The sequence below is a fragment of the Lagopus muta genome, chromosome 16, assembly GCF_023343835.1.
Source record: "Lagopus muta isolate bLagMut1 chromosome 16, bLagMut1 primary, whole genome shotgun sequence".
NCBI lineage: Eukaryota > Metazoa > Chordata > Aves > Galliformes > Phasianidae > Lagopus > Lagopus muta.
Genome location: NC_064448.1, coordinates 3,581,368 through 3,596,680, shown reverse-complemented (window position 1 = coordinate 3,596,680; position 15,313 = coordinate 3,581,368). Strand labels below are relative to the sequence as shown.

General features: G+C 60.6%; 1 protein-coding gene across 2 annotated transcripts; it reads left to right on the top strand.

Annotated features, from left to right (window-relative positions):
- Positions 1-2,143: 2,143 nt before the first annotated feature.
- On the top strand, positions 2,144-13,149 carry KIAA1755 (KIAA1755 ortholog). Of its 2 annotated transcripts, none has more exons than XM_048963377.1 (14): positions 2,144-2,336; positions 4,089-4,286; positions 4,525-5,749; positions 5,841-5,966; positions 6,482-6,605; positions 6,999-7,092; positions 7,742-7,828; positions 8,351-8,467; positions 8,767-8,865; positions 8,953-9,101; positions 9,499-9,637; positions 9,805-9,927; positions 10,436-10,627; positions 10,698-13,149. In XM_048963377.1, exons 1-14 carry the CDS (start codon positions 2,334-2,336, stop codon positions 11,463-11,465), a joined length of 3,444 nt encoding a protein of 1,147 aa, XP_048819334.1. In that variant the 5' UTR covers positions 2,144-2,333; the 3' UTR covers positions 11,466-13,149. The 2 variants fall into 2 exon arrangements, with proteins under 2 accessions (XP_048819334.1, XP_048819333.1); XM_048963376.1 differs by having other exon boundaries at positions 5,835-5,966.
- The last annotated feature ends 2,164 nt before the right edge of the window (positions 13,150-15,313 follow it).

Here is a 15,313-nt window from a genome sequence, read left to right as displayed (position 1 = left end):
CGATCATCATGCTAGGAGCTGCCATCCCAGTGCTGCTCATCCTCACCCTCTGCTCCCTGCCCTGGAACCCCTCTGTTTGGCAGCACCTGAGCACACAGCCAGGCTAGTGCAGGGCCCTGCACCACTGTTTTTCCAGCTGCAGGCTCAGTGTGACCCGGTCCCAGCTGTTCCTGGGAGCAGAACAGGCTCTGGGCCAGCATGGAGTCACCAGCTGACTCCAGCCCTGATGGCTGCATCAGAAGCAGACAGTTGGAAATGCTCAGGGACACCAGAGCCAAAACAACAGGGGACACACTGAGTGCAGCGAGGAATGTTGATCTGCAGAGGAGGACTATGGCTGTGGGGACACAGCTGTCAGCAGCAGGGCTCCCGGTGGGATCCTGGCCCCAGAAAGCCACCCCCATGCTGGGTTCCCCATCCTCCCTGTGTCCCAGAGTCACGGTGACATCACAGGTTGCTGCAAAGCAGTCCTGCAGCCAGGGTGTCCCCCACCTGCTGAGAACTGTGCCCTCCATGTTGCCTTCTGACACCATGTCTGAGGGCCTCGGGTGGGGGACAGAAGGGGATCCAGAGAGCAGAAGGGGGCGAGTTTTCAGCAAAGTAAAAATAAAAATGCACAAATGGTGACCTCAGGCAGAGCCCAGGGGACTGAATGGTGGCTCTGTGCAGGCAGCAGGGCAGGGTGAGGGGCTGTACACAGCCTGTCCCACAGCTGCTCGGGGAAACGGGGCATGAAGAAAGGAAGAGGAGGGTGAGCTCATGGGGTCAGGAGCCACGGGGCACTGGGGGCCTCTGAGCTCTGTGGGACCCCGTGTGGGACAGCTCAGCCTCCAGCAACCCACTGTGCCCCCAGGTCTGGCTGTCTCAGGGCAGCGGGGGGGCACAAGGCTGGGGGGAATGTAGGGCTGGATCCTATCCTGCTGAGCACAGCACTCTGATGGGAACGCAGCTCCCACCAGGCCTGCTGTCACAGCATCATGCCCTCCTGCTCGCCTGTCCCCGTGCTGCAGGGGCACCCAGCCACCCCCCTCCTGCCTGCGGCCGCTGCAGCTTTCCAAAGGTTCTGGAGCCAAAGTGAGTTCTTGGGCTCACTTCAGAGGTAACCAGGCAATTAGAGACGGCCGGAGCATGAGCTCATACTCCCTCCTACCCTCGCACGCAGTGAAACTATAAAAAAGGCTGAAGCAGAGTCTGTGAACCGGCACAATTAAAGGAGCAATTGGCAGCTGATGCGGGGAAGGGAGGAGCTGCCCGGTGGCCCCAGTGCAGGAGGGTTCCTGGGGCTGCACTCAGCTGAGCGGAAGGCTGGTGGGGCAGCAGTCAGGCTGTGGGTCTGGAGCAGTGTAGGGCTGCAGTGCAGCTGTCCCACATGTGCTGTCCCACTCCGGGCTCCAAGCTGTGCCCGCAGACACGCTGTTGTGGCTGCAGCTCATGCACAGGGATGGAGCATCGCTGCCGAGCAGCAGCCCTCTGCCTTACGATGCACCAAACCTGCGGCTTTGGCTCGCGCACTGAGTGCTTTTGTACAACTTTTGGTCACTCAATCACACGTTGTGCCCTCAAACAGGTACTTTCCAGAGTTGAATCATCCCAAAAAGCCGTGAAAAACACTTTTCTTCTGCTCTACTTTTGAGCCAATCCAGGAAAGGAAGCCCCCGAGTTTTGAATACAAAACAGCGAGAAGTGTTTTGTATCAACACAGCGCGTGTTTATTTAGAAAGGGAAAATCCACCGCAGCTCGTCCGTGCCTGCGTGTACGAGCACACGCTCACAGTCGTGCATTTCTCCCCGCGTTGTTCCTCGCAGCCCGGGACGGGACGTGCTTTGGCCCCGGAGCCGCTCCGCTTGCGGGGACTCCGCGGGGCGGCGACGCAGAGCGGGGCGGTGCGGGACGGGGCGGTGCGGGACGGGGCGGCGGGGCCGCATCCTGTGCGGTCTGCCCGCACTCCTCGGGCCGGCAGCGCGCCAGCTCCTCCCGGGGCTGCGGGACGGCCCCACGCGGCCCCACAGCCGGAGCCTCGGCGTCCCTCCGCCAGCCCCTCCCCTCCTCCGCTCTCGCACTTTTTCTTCTCTTTCTTTCTTTTTCTTTTTTTTTTTTTTGCTGTTTTTTTTTTTCCAGCAGAACCGCGGGCGGGGGGAAGGAGCAGCCCGTCCTCCGGCTCCGGGCGGGCCATGGGGCGGGGGGGGCCGGCAGCTCCGCAGCGCCCGCGGGCACCGGGACCGCACCGCGAAGCCGCAGCCACCGAGGAGACCCCGAGGGCGGGAGGAAGCGCCGGACCCCGAGGAAGGACGAGGGAAAGCCCCCCCGGGCGCGCTGCCGCTGCCCGTTAACCATGGTAATGCCTTCTGCTTTGCTATCCTTTCCCCCGCACCTGCCGTCGGGGAGCCCCGACGAGGCGGAACCGTCGGGGGGCGGCGGTGTGCGGGGCTCGGATTGCCCCGCCGTTCTGCCGGCACCGCGGGCCGTGAAGCGGGGGCCGCTGCCCCGATCGGGGCCGAATTGAGGCTGAGCGCTGCGCTGCTCTTCTCCGTTCCCCGGTGTTCCTTCAACCCCCCTCCCCGCGAGATGGAGCTGAGCTGTGATGGGCTGCGGGTCCGGGCGTTCTCACCCCGCTCCTTCCCGATGGGGGGAGAGAAGAGGCTGTGCGGTCACCTCGTGGCTTCGGGCACGAGTTAACCAACCTTCCTGCAACCAAAACACCACTGCCCAGCCCGTCTCGTGTGGATAAATCACCGCTAAAAGTTATGGGTGTTTGGGGAGAAATATCAATCTCTATTTAACAGCACTTTGGCTTATTAAAATGGAAATGGCTTTGCAAATGTAAATCTTCTTGTGCTCCCTAATGCCTTTTGTTTCACTCCCTTGCAGCTGGAGGAGGGAAGGGGGCTCACTGGGTCCCGTTTGGTTTCTCCCCTCTCCCCACTCTCACCTCAGCCCTCTGCAGGAGCACAGAGCTCTGCGCCGATCTCAACCCAAAGCCTCTCCCATGATGAAGTGCTCTGTGACACTTAACAAAACATTTCTGGACACTGTAGGCCAAAACGCCCTTTGGCACAGCCCGGGGTGCATCCGGTGCCTCCATCCGTCGGCCAATAGTTTTCCCCAAGATGCTGTTCCCACTGCTTTAGGGAGGTCTGTGCACTTTTAGCCCGTTCCCAGGAAAACAAGCTTCTACTGATCCGCCCACAGGCAGATCAAACCCTTTGGTTGGGTTTCATTGGGGGGAAGATTCTCCTCTTCCATCTCACTGTAGGGCCATTCCCCCTGTCAGACACCCTGCATTGTCTTTCCATGGGGTGAGTCCAGACTTCTTCCCTGGCGCCTTCCCATCCCAGACTGGGGAGCAGCGTGAGGTCAGGGCAAACTTCCTGCTGCCCCAGAAAGGATGTTGGTCCACACAGCACCAATCTGCCCCTATGTCTGCAATCCCTGCTCTGGGGCTCAGCTCCAGCATCAACTGTGCCTGGAGCCAGAGCTATGAGAAGGTCACTGCCTGCTTGTGGCCGAGCTGAGTTTGCATGCTTCTTGTGGCATCTCTTCCTCGCGTGCTGTCGCAGCTCTCTGCTCTGCAGCCATGTGCACATTCACCCTTGCTCTCCCTGTGTTGCAGCTGAGGCTTTAGATGAACCTTCGGATCACTTCCTCCCATGCACGGCTGTGTCTACAAGCTCTGTGCAATGAATGTCTTTGCAAAACTGGGGAAGCAAAGTCAGCAGGGTGATCTGATGCATGACCCTAACCCTATGCCTTTGCCCGTTTAGAAAGCTGTGCTTTGCTGGGGATGGGGCTGTGACTGGGCAGCACTCTTCTCAGAAAACCCTCCAGAGATTAATTTGGAGTTCGTCATATCCAGTGAAGTGTCTGAACCCAAACATCCCATCCATCTCCAGCTGCTTGGCCTTCCTCCTCTCCTCCAGCCTCTGCATTCCTGGGATCTGCTGAGCGCACATCTCTGCTTGGACTCCGCTTAACCCCTCAGCTGCTGCAGGGCCACTTTCCCCACTGGGGGCTGTGGGGTGCAGCTGGGCTCTGAGGTGTGCTGTGGGCTCCCAGGGGTGGCTGACAGCACCCTGCTTTCCTCCCGCAGGACTCGCAGTCCTTGGATGCAGCGGTGCAAAGCGCCCTCCGCTCCCTCTATCCGCCCTTCGAAGCCACGGCCCCGACTGTGCTGGGCCAGGTGTTCCGCCTGCTGGAGAGCAGCTACCAGGGTGATGGGCTCTGCTGCCTGCTGGATTTCCTCATCCCTGCCAAGCGCCTCTTCGAGCACGTGCGGCGGGCGGCCTGTGTAAGCGGATGAGCTGCCCCGTGCTTTGCTCCCCCATGCCCCACTGTGCCCTAAAGCGTGATGCCCTGCACAGCCGTGCCCTGCCCTGGGCTGCACATCCCATCACCATGGGGAGAGCACCCAGCTCCCTGGGAATGGCCACAGGCTCAGCACGGTTTCACGAGTGGGATCTCACTGCCAGGAAGCACCGGAGCCGCAGAGGCTCTTGCTGATGCCCTGCATTCTCCCTCCCTTGCAGGCTCCCTACTCCAACTGCATCTTCCTGCACGAGGGCTGGCCCTTGTGTCTGCACGAGAAGGTGGTGGTGCACCTGGCACCTCTCAACCCACTGCTGCTGCGTGCCGGGGACTTCTACCTGCAGGCAGAGCCCTGCCAGGAGCACACAGCACGCATCGCCCTCAAGCACCTCTCACCAGACCTGGACAGCGTGCAGGAGACGCCCATCCCCGAGGCTGCTTACGCGCTGCTCTTCACCAACGAGTGGCTGGAGGAGATTAATTGCAACCATGCTGGGTCCCCCCTGCACACCTGCCTGGTGGCCACTGAGAATGGCATCACCCCGCTGCCGTGGAGCAAGATTGCCTCACCAGAGTTTGTCGACAAGCCCAAGGCTGGACCCAGTGGCACACCTGTGGGTGCACCAGGAGGCCCCAGTCCGGAGCCAGCAGCACCAACTGAGCCAGTGGCATCGATCACACCCACACCCCATGGCACAGCACAGAGCTCAGTGCCCCACAGCAACATCGCCGGCGTCGTCCCAGGCTGCAGAGACAGCCGGAAGCCAAACCAGGGAAGGTACCCGGGGTTGATCAAGGTGGAGCAAGCAGGGTTGAGGCAGAACCCGACCACTCTGGCCATTCCCAGCCTGCAGGATATCATCAGCCAGAACCTGGAGGGGGAGTACGTGGAGCTGCTGCAGCTCACCCAGCAGGACCTGGGCCTCCTGGCCACATCCCGCTCTGCAGCGGCACAGCCCTGGACAGGCTCCTGGCCCTGTGGGGGAGTGCTGAGCTCCCAGGAGGGTCCCTGCACCCCGTGCCAGAGAAGGAGGCTGAGCGGGGAGCCTGGGCCGCACGGCTCGCGCTGCCGGCACCGCGACTCCTACCTGGCCGCCCTTCAGAACCCAGTGAGCTTTGGCCCCGCGCTGATGGCAGCCATCCTGGAGGAGCCCGACAGCTCTGCACCCCTAGCTGAGCCCCTTGAGCCATGTGGGAGCAGGGCCAGCGCCCCCTGCCCCCGCAGGGCTCGTGCCAGGGGCTCAGGAAGGCAGGCGGTGGGGCAGCGCAGCCCCCATGTGCCCTCAGCCCCCACTCGCTCAGAGGCAGCAGGCTCCGGCCACAAGTTCTCCTTCCTGAAGGGCCCTCGGCTCGGGGACAGCGCAGGCAGCCAGCATGAGGGTGGCTGGAGGAAGGTGTCTGCCATTTACTCACCCAGGATGGGCAGAGCCAAGCCGGCCGGGAAAGGTGATGACCACGCGGGGCTGCGGGGTGCCACGGTTCTCTGCCCCATCGCATGTTGTCAACCCCTCTCCTCTGTCCCCATGGGCAGGTGCAGATGTGGCAGCTGCAGCCCCTGCAGAGGAACGGTCCTTGCAGAGCACCATCAGACAGAACGGCCCCTCCGTGCTCTGGCAGGAGCTGCACACCGGGCTGCTGCACTCAGGCATCGTCTGCCTGCCAGGTACAGGGAGCAGCTGCCTTCTGCTGGGAAGCGGTTTTGGGGGGCAGGTCTCAGGGCTTTGCTCCCAAGAAAGCCCCCACCTTGGAAATTTCCCTTCATCCGGGCACAAAAAAAAGTCAGGCAGCGTGCTCTGAGCAGCTGACACGGCTCCCAGCTGCACGCAGCCCTCCCACACCATTCCTCACAAATGAAGCTTTTCAGCTTTTAGCTGCCAAACGGCAAACGTTTGGATTCTTCCTTTTCCCAAGAACTGAAAACCTGTGGCAAAAACATCCTTGTTTTCTGGGGGGAAATCATCCTCATCATCTGAACCATGGCATTTCCAGGGCTAGTGAGCATGCGAGGGCCCTCGGGGGCTGGCGCAGCCCTCGCTGCCCCTCTGCGGGGATCAGGCACAACTGGATTCAGGCAGGTCTTGTGCCTGACTTCCTGTGAAATGCCAGTGTGAGCTGTGCAGAGACCCCAGGGCCGGCTGGTAGGGAAGGAGAGGTCAGTGTCCTGCTTCAACTCTGCAGGCGGCACCGACAAGCTGGGCAGGGCTCTCCTGCAAGTGACCACCAGCAGCAGCGCCTGGGGGGCCACGTGGTGCTCAGCTGCCGAGCTGGCAAGGCTGCTCCTCTGCCTCTGCTCCCTCCCAAGGTAAGGGCTGAGAGGACCTGAGCCCTCCCCCCCCCCCCGTTACCTGCATCCTGAATGCATCCTTTGGGCACATCTCACATGCACCCGTTGGGCACGTTCCATTTACACCATTTGGGCACATCCCACAGGCTCCTTGCCATGTCCACACCCCCCACTGCAGCCACCCCTGGGCGGGGGGTGCGTACCCTGTGCCTCTGCCCAGCACTGGCAGTGCCTCCCCACACTGTGCTGAGCTGGGGTTACCAATGGGGATGAGGCCCCAGCTCCAGTGCTGCTGTTTCTCCTGGGGACAGGCATTGCTCTGCCTCCCAGCAGGGTCGAATCCCAGGGAGCATCCTCTGCTGACCTGTGGGATTTGCCTCCTTGTTACTGTGTTGTGTTTCCATGTGCCAGGAAGGATGTGAAGGACAGCGGGCTGACAGCCGTGGTGGATGCCAGGAAGCAGCCTCCCTCTCCCACCCTGTACTCCGCTCTCCGCTCCATCCAGGTATGCTGGGGTTGTTCTGTAGGTGCCAGCTGTGTGCATGCAGCCCCTGTTCCATGGCAGCTACAGCACCAGCCCTTTTGAGCCCTCACATCCCATCCCCCCAGCTCAGAGCAGCCCTACAGGCAGCCCAGCCCTGAGATGCCCGAGGCTGTGCTTTTATCTCACTCACAGATTTTCCCCGTTAGCGCCATGGTGTGGATTTACTGGGACAGATATAAGCATCCTGCAGCATCATCACCATGCATTTATTTAGGAAAATCACATCTCTTACTGCCTTCTCATCCCCAGATTCCCCACAGGACTGGCAACTCTCAAACAACCCCCCCTTTGTTCCCAAAGTTGCTGCTCAGTCTCTAATTCTGGGCACGTCCACAGTGGTGCGGGCAGCCCCTGACCAGGCACAAAGACCCCATTTCCTCTGAGCAGAGCCCCCCATGCAGAGAAACGTCACTGGTATGAGGGAAGGAACTTGTTCACGGGCCACTTTCCATGGGTTCCTTCTGCCAGCGGATGTATTCTGTGGATAGGGACAGCGATATGGGGACTGGTACCATTTTTTCCCTTGGTTACCCATGGCTGTGGTTGACTTGGATCCAATGGCCAGGGCAGCGCAGCAGGGCGTGCAGGAGTGACTATCCTTCCTTCACAGAACATCTCACCGGGTTGCATCCACACCGTGCTGCTGCTGGCTGAGAAGGAGCCATCTGCTCCCCGTGAGAAGCTGCCTGGGCTGCAGGTGAGAGCTGTCTGCCCCATCCCCTCCTCGTGTCCCTCTGTTTTATCCCACGGCAGCAGCACCCCACATCCCATGGGGTGACAGCAGCCTCCCAGTTTGGAGCACCCTCCATCCCCTCACTGGAGATCCCGCTCCCCACTTTGGGGCTCACTGCTGCCGTGGCTCTGCTGAGCTGTACCAAAGGTTGCCTGGTGTTTCCCCATCACAGCCATCAGCCAAACGCAGGTGTCAGGGTGATAAATCTAAACCTGAAAGGGTTTATTGTTCATCCGGTGCTGCTCACTGTAATTAATATCATGTGAAATATTAATGAGCCCGATTACCTCGTGTGGATGTCATGGCAGATTACTGCAGTCCCAGTGATGTCCCAAGCATTCAAACACAGCAGAGCCGCAGGGGGGCACAGCCGGAGCTGCACTGCGCACTCAGGGCCGCAGGGGAATGAGGGCCACGTTCCCCAGCTCCAAGCTGCCCCTGGGGGACGGGACCCGTGCAGTCCCTCAGGAGCTCCATGCCCTGCAGGTGGAGATGCTGACATCACTGAAGGCTCTGGGCCGCTTCGTCGACAGCTCCCAGGTGACGGCGGAGCTGGAGGGCAGCTTCCCCTACTGCCACGGCGAGTGGGTGCAATTCTTCCAGGTGTCCACTATCACACCATCAGCTCCTCCTCCCTTCCCGCAGTTCCCCTCAGTCCCCAAAGTGCAGAGCACAGAGCAGCCTTCCCGTCCCATCCCTATCCCCAGCATAGGACAGCTTGCTGCTGGCCTGGCTCCTGCCGTCACTTCCCCATCCCTTCCTCACTGGCTTTCACATGATGTCCCCAAAGCACTCCCCACTCTTGTCAGTTGCTCTGGCAGTGATCCTCTTGCTCCCCACTGCAGCCCCTGCTCCCGTCCCACTGCCTGCACATCCCTGCTCACCCCTGTGCTTCCCAACAGAGGCTGCAGCCCTTCACCGCCAGCCTCGGGCGGGCATTGGAGCTGCTGCAGAGCTGCATCCAGGAGCTTCAGAGCACTGATGGTGCGGCGGGGATGCAGGTACCGGGGCTGTGCCCATCTCCATCCCTCACTGCACAGCCTGAGCTGCCCGTCCTGCAGCCCCCGCTGAGTGCAGTCTCTCGGCAGGATGCGGCCGCAGGCATCGAGAGGCACCAGGAGCTGATGCGCAGGGTGCTGAGCGACCCGCAGCTGCTGTGCCTGCAGCACGAGGGGGGCGCCGTGCTGGCCCGGCTGCGCAGGGATGCTGCCCGGCTCCGAGCCTCACCCCACGTCAGGTACGGGGGCAGAGGGGCCGGAACCACCTCCCCGCCAGCAGCACCTCCCAGCGCTGCCACCCATTGCCCAGCACCCTCCTGCCATACTCACACCCCGTGCAGGAATCCCGCTGGGGAACCGCAGGGCGCCGGGCTCTGTGCTCCGAGCTCCCAGCGCCTGCAGCCATCCCACGGGCCTGTCTCAGACAGAGCCACTAGATGGGGCCAAGCCCCGGTGCTGCTGCACATGTCCAGCGGTGCCGCTCCCATCCAGCAATGCCCATCACGTCCAGCGGTGCCGCTCACGTCCAGCTCCTGCTGCAGACACCCAGCCCTGCGCTGCCAGCCTCTGACCCTAATCTTAACCTTAACCCCAACCCTAACCCAACCTCAGCCCTAACCCTTCTCCCCCATGCAGGGCTGGCATGGACGCGGCCGAGGCGCGGTACGCACAGCTGGAGGAGGAGCTGCACCTCCTGGTCTCGCTGTCCAACAGCCGCCTGGAGCGGCTCAGCGCCCTGCGGAAGGTGCGGGAGCTGGAGGGCGAGCTGGATGAGGTGGGTGCTGGAGCAGCGTTTCCTCAGCTTCTAGCAGTGGAGGAAATGCAGATAATGACAGGATTGCCCTGGGTTTTAATTATTGGTGCTGTGCATAACCAGGCAGTGCAGGGAAGGGAAGGGCAGTGCTTGGGGCCGTCCCACTGACTCCCACCCGCTCCCCACAGGTCAGGCAATGGCTGGATGGAGAGGGAGCAGCGCGGCTGCGTGAGATGGGAGCTGAGGAGTGCAGCTCTGACAGCTGTGAGAGGTCCACAGAGCGCTGGAGTGAGTTCCTGCTGCAGGCAGCGGTACGTATGGCCACCTCTGGTGTCACCTCCCAGCACAGCACACTGCCCAGCACTGGGCACAAACATCAACATGCAAAATTAGAAGGTTCCGATGCCCTTACAGACTTTGGTGTACTCAGCCCAGCTCTCCCAGGCTGGGAATGAGACCTCTGTGCAAAATGAGTTTCTTTCAGCCATGGCTGTTGCTCCCAGCTCTGCTACCCTGGGGCTGCTCCCTGCTCACTGCTGCAGTCAGGGCCCTTAATTTCTCATTCTGCACAGGGAAGAAGCAATACAGACCCACTCAGGGCAGTGCAGTCTGTGTGGTGCAAAGCCAGGCCATGCGGAGCAGAGATGTGCAGAATGCCCGATGCTTTGCTGCCTCTCACCTGCCCTGAACAGCCTCTCCGCATGCACTGAGCACACAGCTCTGGCTCTGGCGTGGAGCGCTCTGAGCTGAGAGCTGCACTGAGCTGAGAGCCATCAGCACTGCTCCCGGTGTGAATCTCACTGCTGTGCCTACCTGCAGGCCCGGCACCGGCACGGCCTGGCTCTGTGTGAGCAGGCAGACAAGCTGCAGGATTCTGTGTCCCCCGAGGCTGAGCCCTTGCAGGCTGCCGTGGCCCTGATCCGAACGAAGCTGATGAGCTTCCAGCAGCGCATGGAGCGGCGGCAGGCAGAGCTGGAGATGCTACACGAGCTGCGTCAGTTCTCCAGCAAGGTGGGTGCACGCTGCCCGGGCGCGGTGCAGGCAGGCAGCAGGACGCGCAGCACCGTGCATTGTTTTGCAGATCACTTGCCTGAACGCGGGCTGCAGGCAGTGCTCGGCGAAGGCGAAGCACGGCGGGGTCCCCGCGGGGCGGCCCGAGGCTCTGCAGCGCCTGGAGAGCTCGTTCCAGAGGCTGTCGGTGGAGTTCTCCACGGAGAAGCTGCAGGAGATGCGGGCGCAGCTGCGCCGGATGCAGAGCAGCAGCGGGACGGGGGCCTGGACGGCAGCGTGGCACAAATACCAGGAGACGCGGCAGAGCCTGGAGGCGATGCTGGCCGAGCTGTGGGAGGGGTCGGCAGCCACCGCTCCGGGCCGTGGGGCCGTGCAGGCTTCGGGGCAGCCCTCAGCCGGCAGCTCTTGCGGCCGTGCCGCGGGCACGGAGCGGCGCGATGCCGCCCGCTCACCTCCAAGCTCCCCACGGCCGCGCTGCAGCTCCCTCCCGACATGCGGCAGTGGAACCCCGCCGCGCACCGGCAGGAGCCCATCCCAGCTCCGCAGCCCGCCCTGCTGCGTGTCCCCCTCCCCACCGCGTGCCCCCCTCTGCGGTCAGCCCCCAGCACACGGCTCAGCACGTCCTCGAGGCGATGCAGCGCAGTACTTCCAGGTCTCCAGCCATAGCAGCTTCTCCTCTGAGGACTCAGACACGCAGAACTCTGCCGAAGAATCCCCAGCGACGATCTCAGCTGTGCCTCAGGACTTGGGGCCTCCTGGTAGCCCCCAAAAGCCCTCCCCAATTGTGTATCTGGAGAACCACCGTGCCACAGGGCTGGGCAGGGCAGACGCCAAGTGAAGGTGACCCCCAGTCCTGGGGACGCATGGGGACGAGCCCTGCTCAGGGGTAAAATGTGGGCACTACTGCTCAGAGCCCATTGGTTTTTCAGTCTTTCAGCATTTAACACTCCATGAAGTAGCCATAACCCCACTTAATGGCCCTCACCGGGTTAATTGTTAATCTGCCAGGCGAGGCGATCCTCCTGCAAAGTGCATTTATCAGCACCAGGGCTGGCATGCCCATGTCCCATGATGGGCTGAGGGATGCAGAGCCCCATCCATGCCCCTGCAACCACGGTGCCATCCTGGTGACGGTGACAATGGGTGCTTTTTTTTTTGGATGCACTCATTAATGTGCCACTAATTACATTAATGCCAATAAAGCTCCTGGAGCAGTGGTCGTGGAGCACAGTGGGGAACTGCGTCCTGCTGGCTTCTGGGGGCCGGTGCTGCCAGGAGCCCCACTGCACACTGTAGATGCCACAGCCACGGTGCCGACCCTCCCAGCAGCTCGTGGTCGGACTCACCACCAAAAAGCCCTACAGCAGCTCACGGGAGCCCTCTCCCTGTTGTTAGGGTTGGGAGAAGCAGCTCTGTCTGCAGTGCTCCCTCTGTCCCACTTGCTCCCTGCAGGTCTATAGCTGATCCCTCCCATCACCGTCCAATCCTTGGGACTTGGCTCTGCCTGCTCCATCCCACAGCCCTGCATGGGACACACATGGTGCAGGAGAGCAGGCGGGGCTGGGATGGGGTGACCATGAGCTAGCCAAGGGAACTCTTGCAAAATGCAATATCTCACATAGAGTTTGGTCCAGAAAAACACAGCCCTACTCCCAGCTGTCATATGGGCACGGCTCGCTGTCCCACACGGCGCAGCTCCCCAGCATAAAGGGCACATGGTGCCCATCCCAGAGTTTGTAAGCATCAGTCATACCCCCCTCCAGCCTTGTTTGTGCCAAATGCACCAAAGTGGGCTGGTCCCCATGGGTAGGTGCTGGCGGCACAGCGATCGCTCCCATGGCATCTCTTCGATCTGCTGACCCCACTCCTCCCCACTCATTTCCCTGGTAACACTCCTGCCAGTGCCTCCTGCAATCCTGATAGCTGAGGTCTGTCTCATTCCTTTTGGCTTGAAAGGAATTACCCCATAGAGGTGTGGGTGGCCCTGTGTGACCCATTGGGATGAGCCCAGCTGGTTTGCTCCATTTTCCAACTATCCCCACAGTACAAGTTCCTCTGAGGTCCATCCATGCTGGAGTTGCTCTTCATCTCTTTCGCAGCACCGCCGCAGTCCCAGTGCTGCTGGAAGACAAAAACACTCATTGACACCTTTGTCATCTTTAGGATGGATTGTTCCAATTAATTCTGGGTGCCTCTCAGCCCGCTGTGAAAGGGTGGCTGCAGCCAAACCGGGTGGCAGCAGAGTCGGTGCCATCATATAATCCAGGAGACAAAATCCCCCCAGCAGCCCCGAGTCAAACCCCATAATGGCTGCAGGCTGCTCTGCTGGCATACAGCAACAACACTGCAGGGCTCTGAGAGGAGCTCCGTGCTGAGATGTTTCCCCTTCCTCATGTAACCATGAGCTCAGCACTGGGGTCTGCTGTCCCACCGCCCAGCCCAGCCTGGCCCACATGCTGTGGGTTTTCCACGTTGGTTTGGAAGTCAGAGAAGAGCAGCGTTTCCCATGGAGAAAGAGAATCATCTCTCAAACCCGGTTACAATCTCTTCCCAATAAAACAAACAATGGTTTTCCTGTTGTTCTTCTTTTTCCAAAAGGAGAAAAAAATCCATAATTATATGATATTTTGCAAACCCTGAGGTTAATTGATAACAGATAGGAGAGCTTCCAGCTCCTCGGCAGACAGAAAAGCATTTTCTTGTGATGCTCGGAGCTCCCTGCCCACCTCTGTGCTCATGGTGGGGTGCATCCTCCCCAAAAGTGTTTTTGTAACATTCTGCACAAATTTTTCTTAGCTCCACTGCTCCTTCAGTGCCTGATTTATGGCTCCGGGTCTGACCAATTAAGCTATAACCTTTCCAGAAAGGCAAGTGCAGGAGTTAATCAATGTCTCTTTCCCACCCAGGAAATGGCAAAGCCATTTGTCAGGAGCTGTGGGGGGTCCCCAGGAGCTGCGCTCCCCAGCGGGGCCACGGCCCACCTGCACTGCTGTGTGGTATGCTTCCTTCCAAACCAAAGGGATGAATGAATGATGGGTGCAGAAGGAAGAAAACAGAGCTGGGCAGTGGGTTCAGGCGGGCACTGAGCCCCCAGAGCTGGGCACAGGGTTCTGTGCTCCTGTTATGGCAGCCCCTGGGCAATACGGGGCACAGGATGGGGGCCTGGCACAGAGCGTGCTGCTCATGTCCAGACCTGTGCTCACTGCACACAGCCAAGGATTGGGGCTTTGGTTTCTGCAGGTAAGCAGAGTCCTGGTGCCTGGGGAGCTGAGCTTCAGTGCTGCTCTGTGTGGTGCCTTTGGCTGAGAGGAGAGATCCCTGGGCTGCATTACTGCATCCAGGCTCCTGCTCCTGCCCTAAACTGGGACAAATGCAGAGGCCAAGAAATTCCTGACAGCGGGGGCAAAGATGGCACCAAGTATGGAACACCAATGCCCAGCACAACCCCAACCTGACCTGGGGGGTCCTGAGCCCTCCCCCAAAGGTGGCACACAGCTGTGACGGGAGCTGCCCTGGGCACAGGGCTGTGGGGCACTGAGGTGACACAGGTTCATCACCAGAGATGTGAGCACATCATTCATCCCAGCGCCTGGAAAATGCATCTCAGAGGTGCACTGCCACAAATCAAAGCCCTGAGCAGGGAGTGGAGGCTGTCCCGATCCATCCAGAAAACAGCTGTCAGAAACCACAGAGGTGTGGGGTTACTGAGGAAACACGAAGGCATGGTGCGGAGAGCAGGGCTGGGGTTCTTCCAGAGAGCTGCTTGGAAATGACACCCAGCAGCTGGAAATGGGCTCACTATGGGGGGAAGCCATTCAGCTCACAAAGAGAGCACTGAGCCCTGCTCTGCACAGCTGGCACCCGATGCCACACGGTCCATGGGCAAATCCCAGGGCTGTCAGAGCGCCGGGCCTGGCATGGAGCTCAGAGCTGGATGAAGGGGGTCAAGGAGGGTTGGCTTCTCCTCATCTTAAATAGAAAACACCGGTTGGGCTGTAGAACAAAGGTCTTGAAATCACGCATTCCTCCCTGAGCCTCCCCCCAGCCGTGTGGCCCAGCACTTTGCTCCCAAGGCTTCCAGGGAAGGCGCTCATGAGCACTTTGCTCCCAAGGTTTCCAGAGAAGGCGCTCATGAGCACTTTGCTCCCAAGGTTTCCAGAGAAGGAAACTGGCTGCCCAGCTCTCCCCTTGGGGCTTCTCTTGGCACTCCTCGGGAATGGATTTGCACAGCTCAGCTTTTGCCTCTCCACTGCTGTCCTGCACCACAGTGGGGTGACGCTGGGATGATACACGGATGACACCGGGTGACACCGGGCTGACATCAGGGTGCCACCAGAGCACACCGCACCCCTCAGACCTGCCCATCCCAGACCCCCAGCACAGCTCCCAGAGCCCTGTGGTGGCAGTGGGAGCTCAGGACACCCCCACCCACTTCTGCCCCCACCCCAGCCATACAGAGAGCATCCCAGGGCGGAGGAGCCCAGCACAGGCTGAGCACTCAGAGGCAGCTGACGGCGTAGCTCAGGGCTCGGGGAAGACACTGTCCCTTTCAGGGTTTGTTTGCTCTCCTAACTCAGGATGTGCCTTGCGTGGGGCTGGGTGTAGCTCGCTGCACACCCAGCATAGCAAACAGCCGGGACACGGGCACAGCCCCTTTGAAGCTGCTCCAGCAGCGGGTGGGAGCGG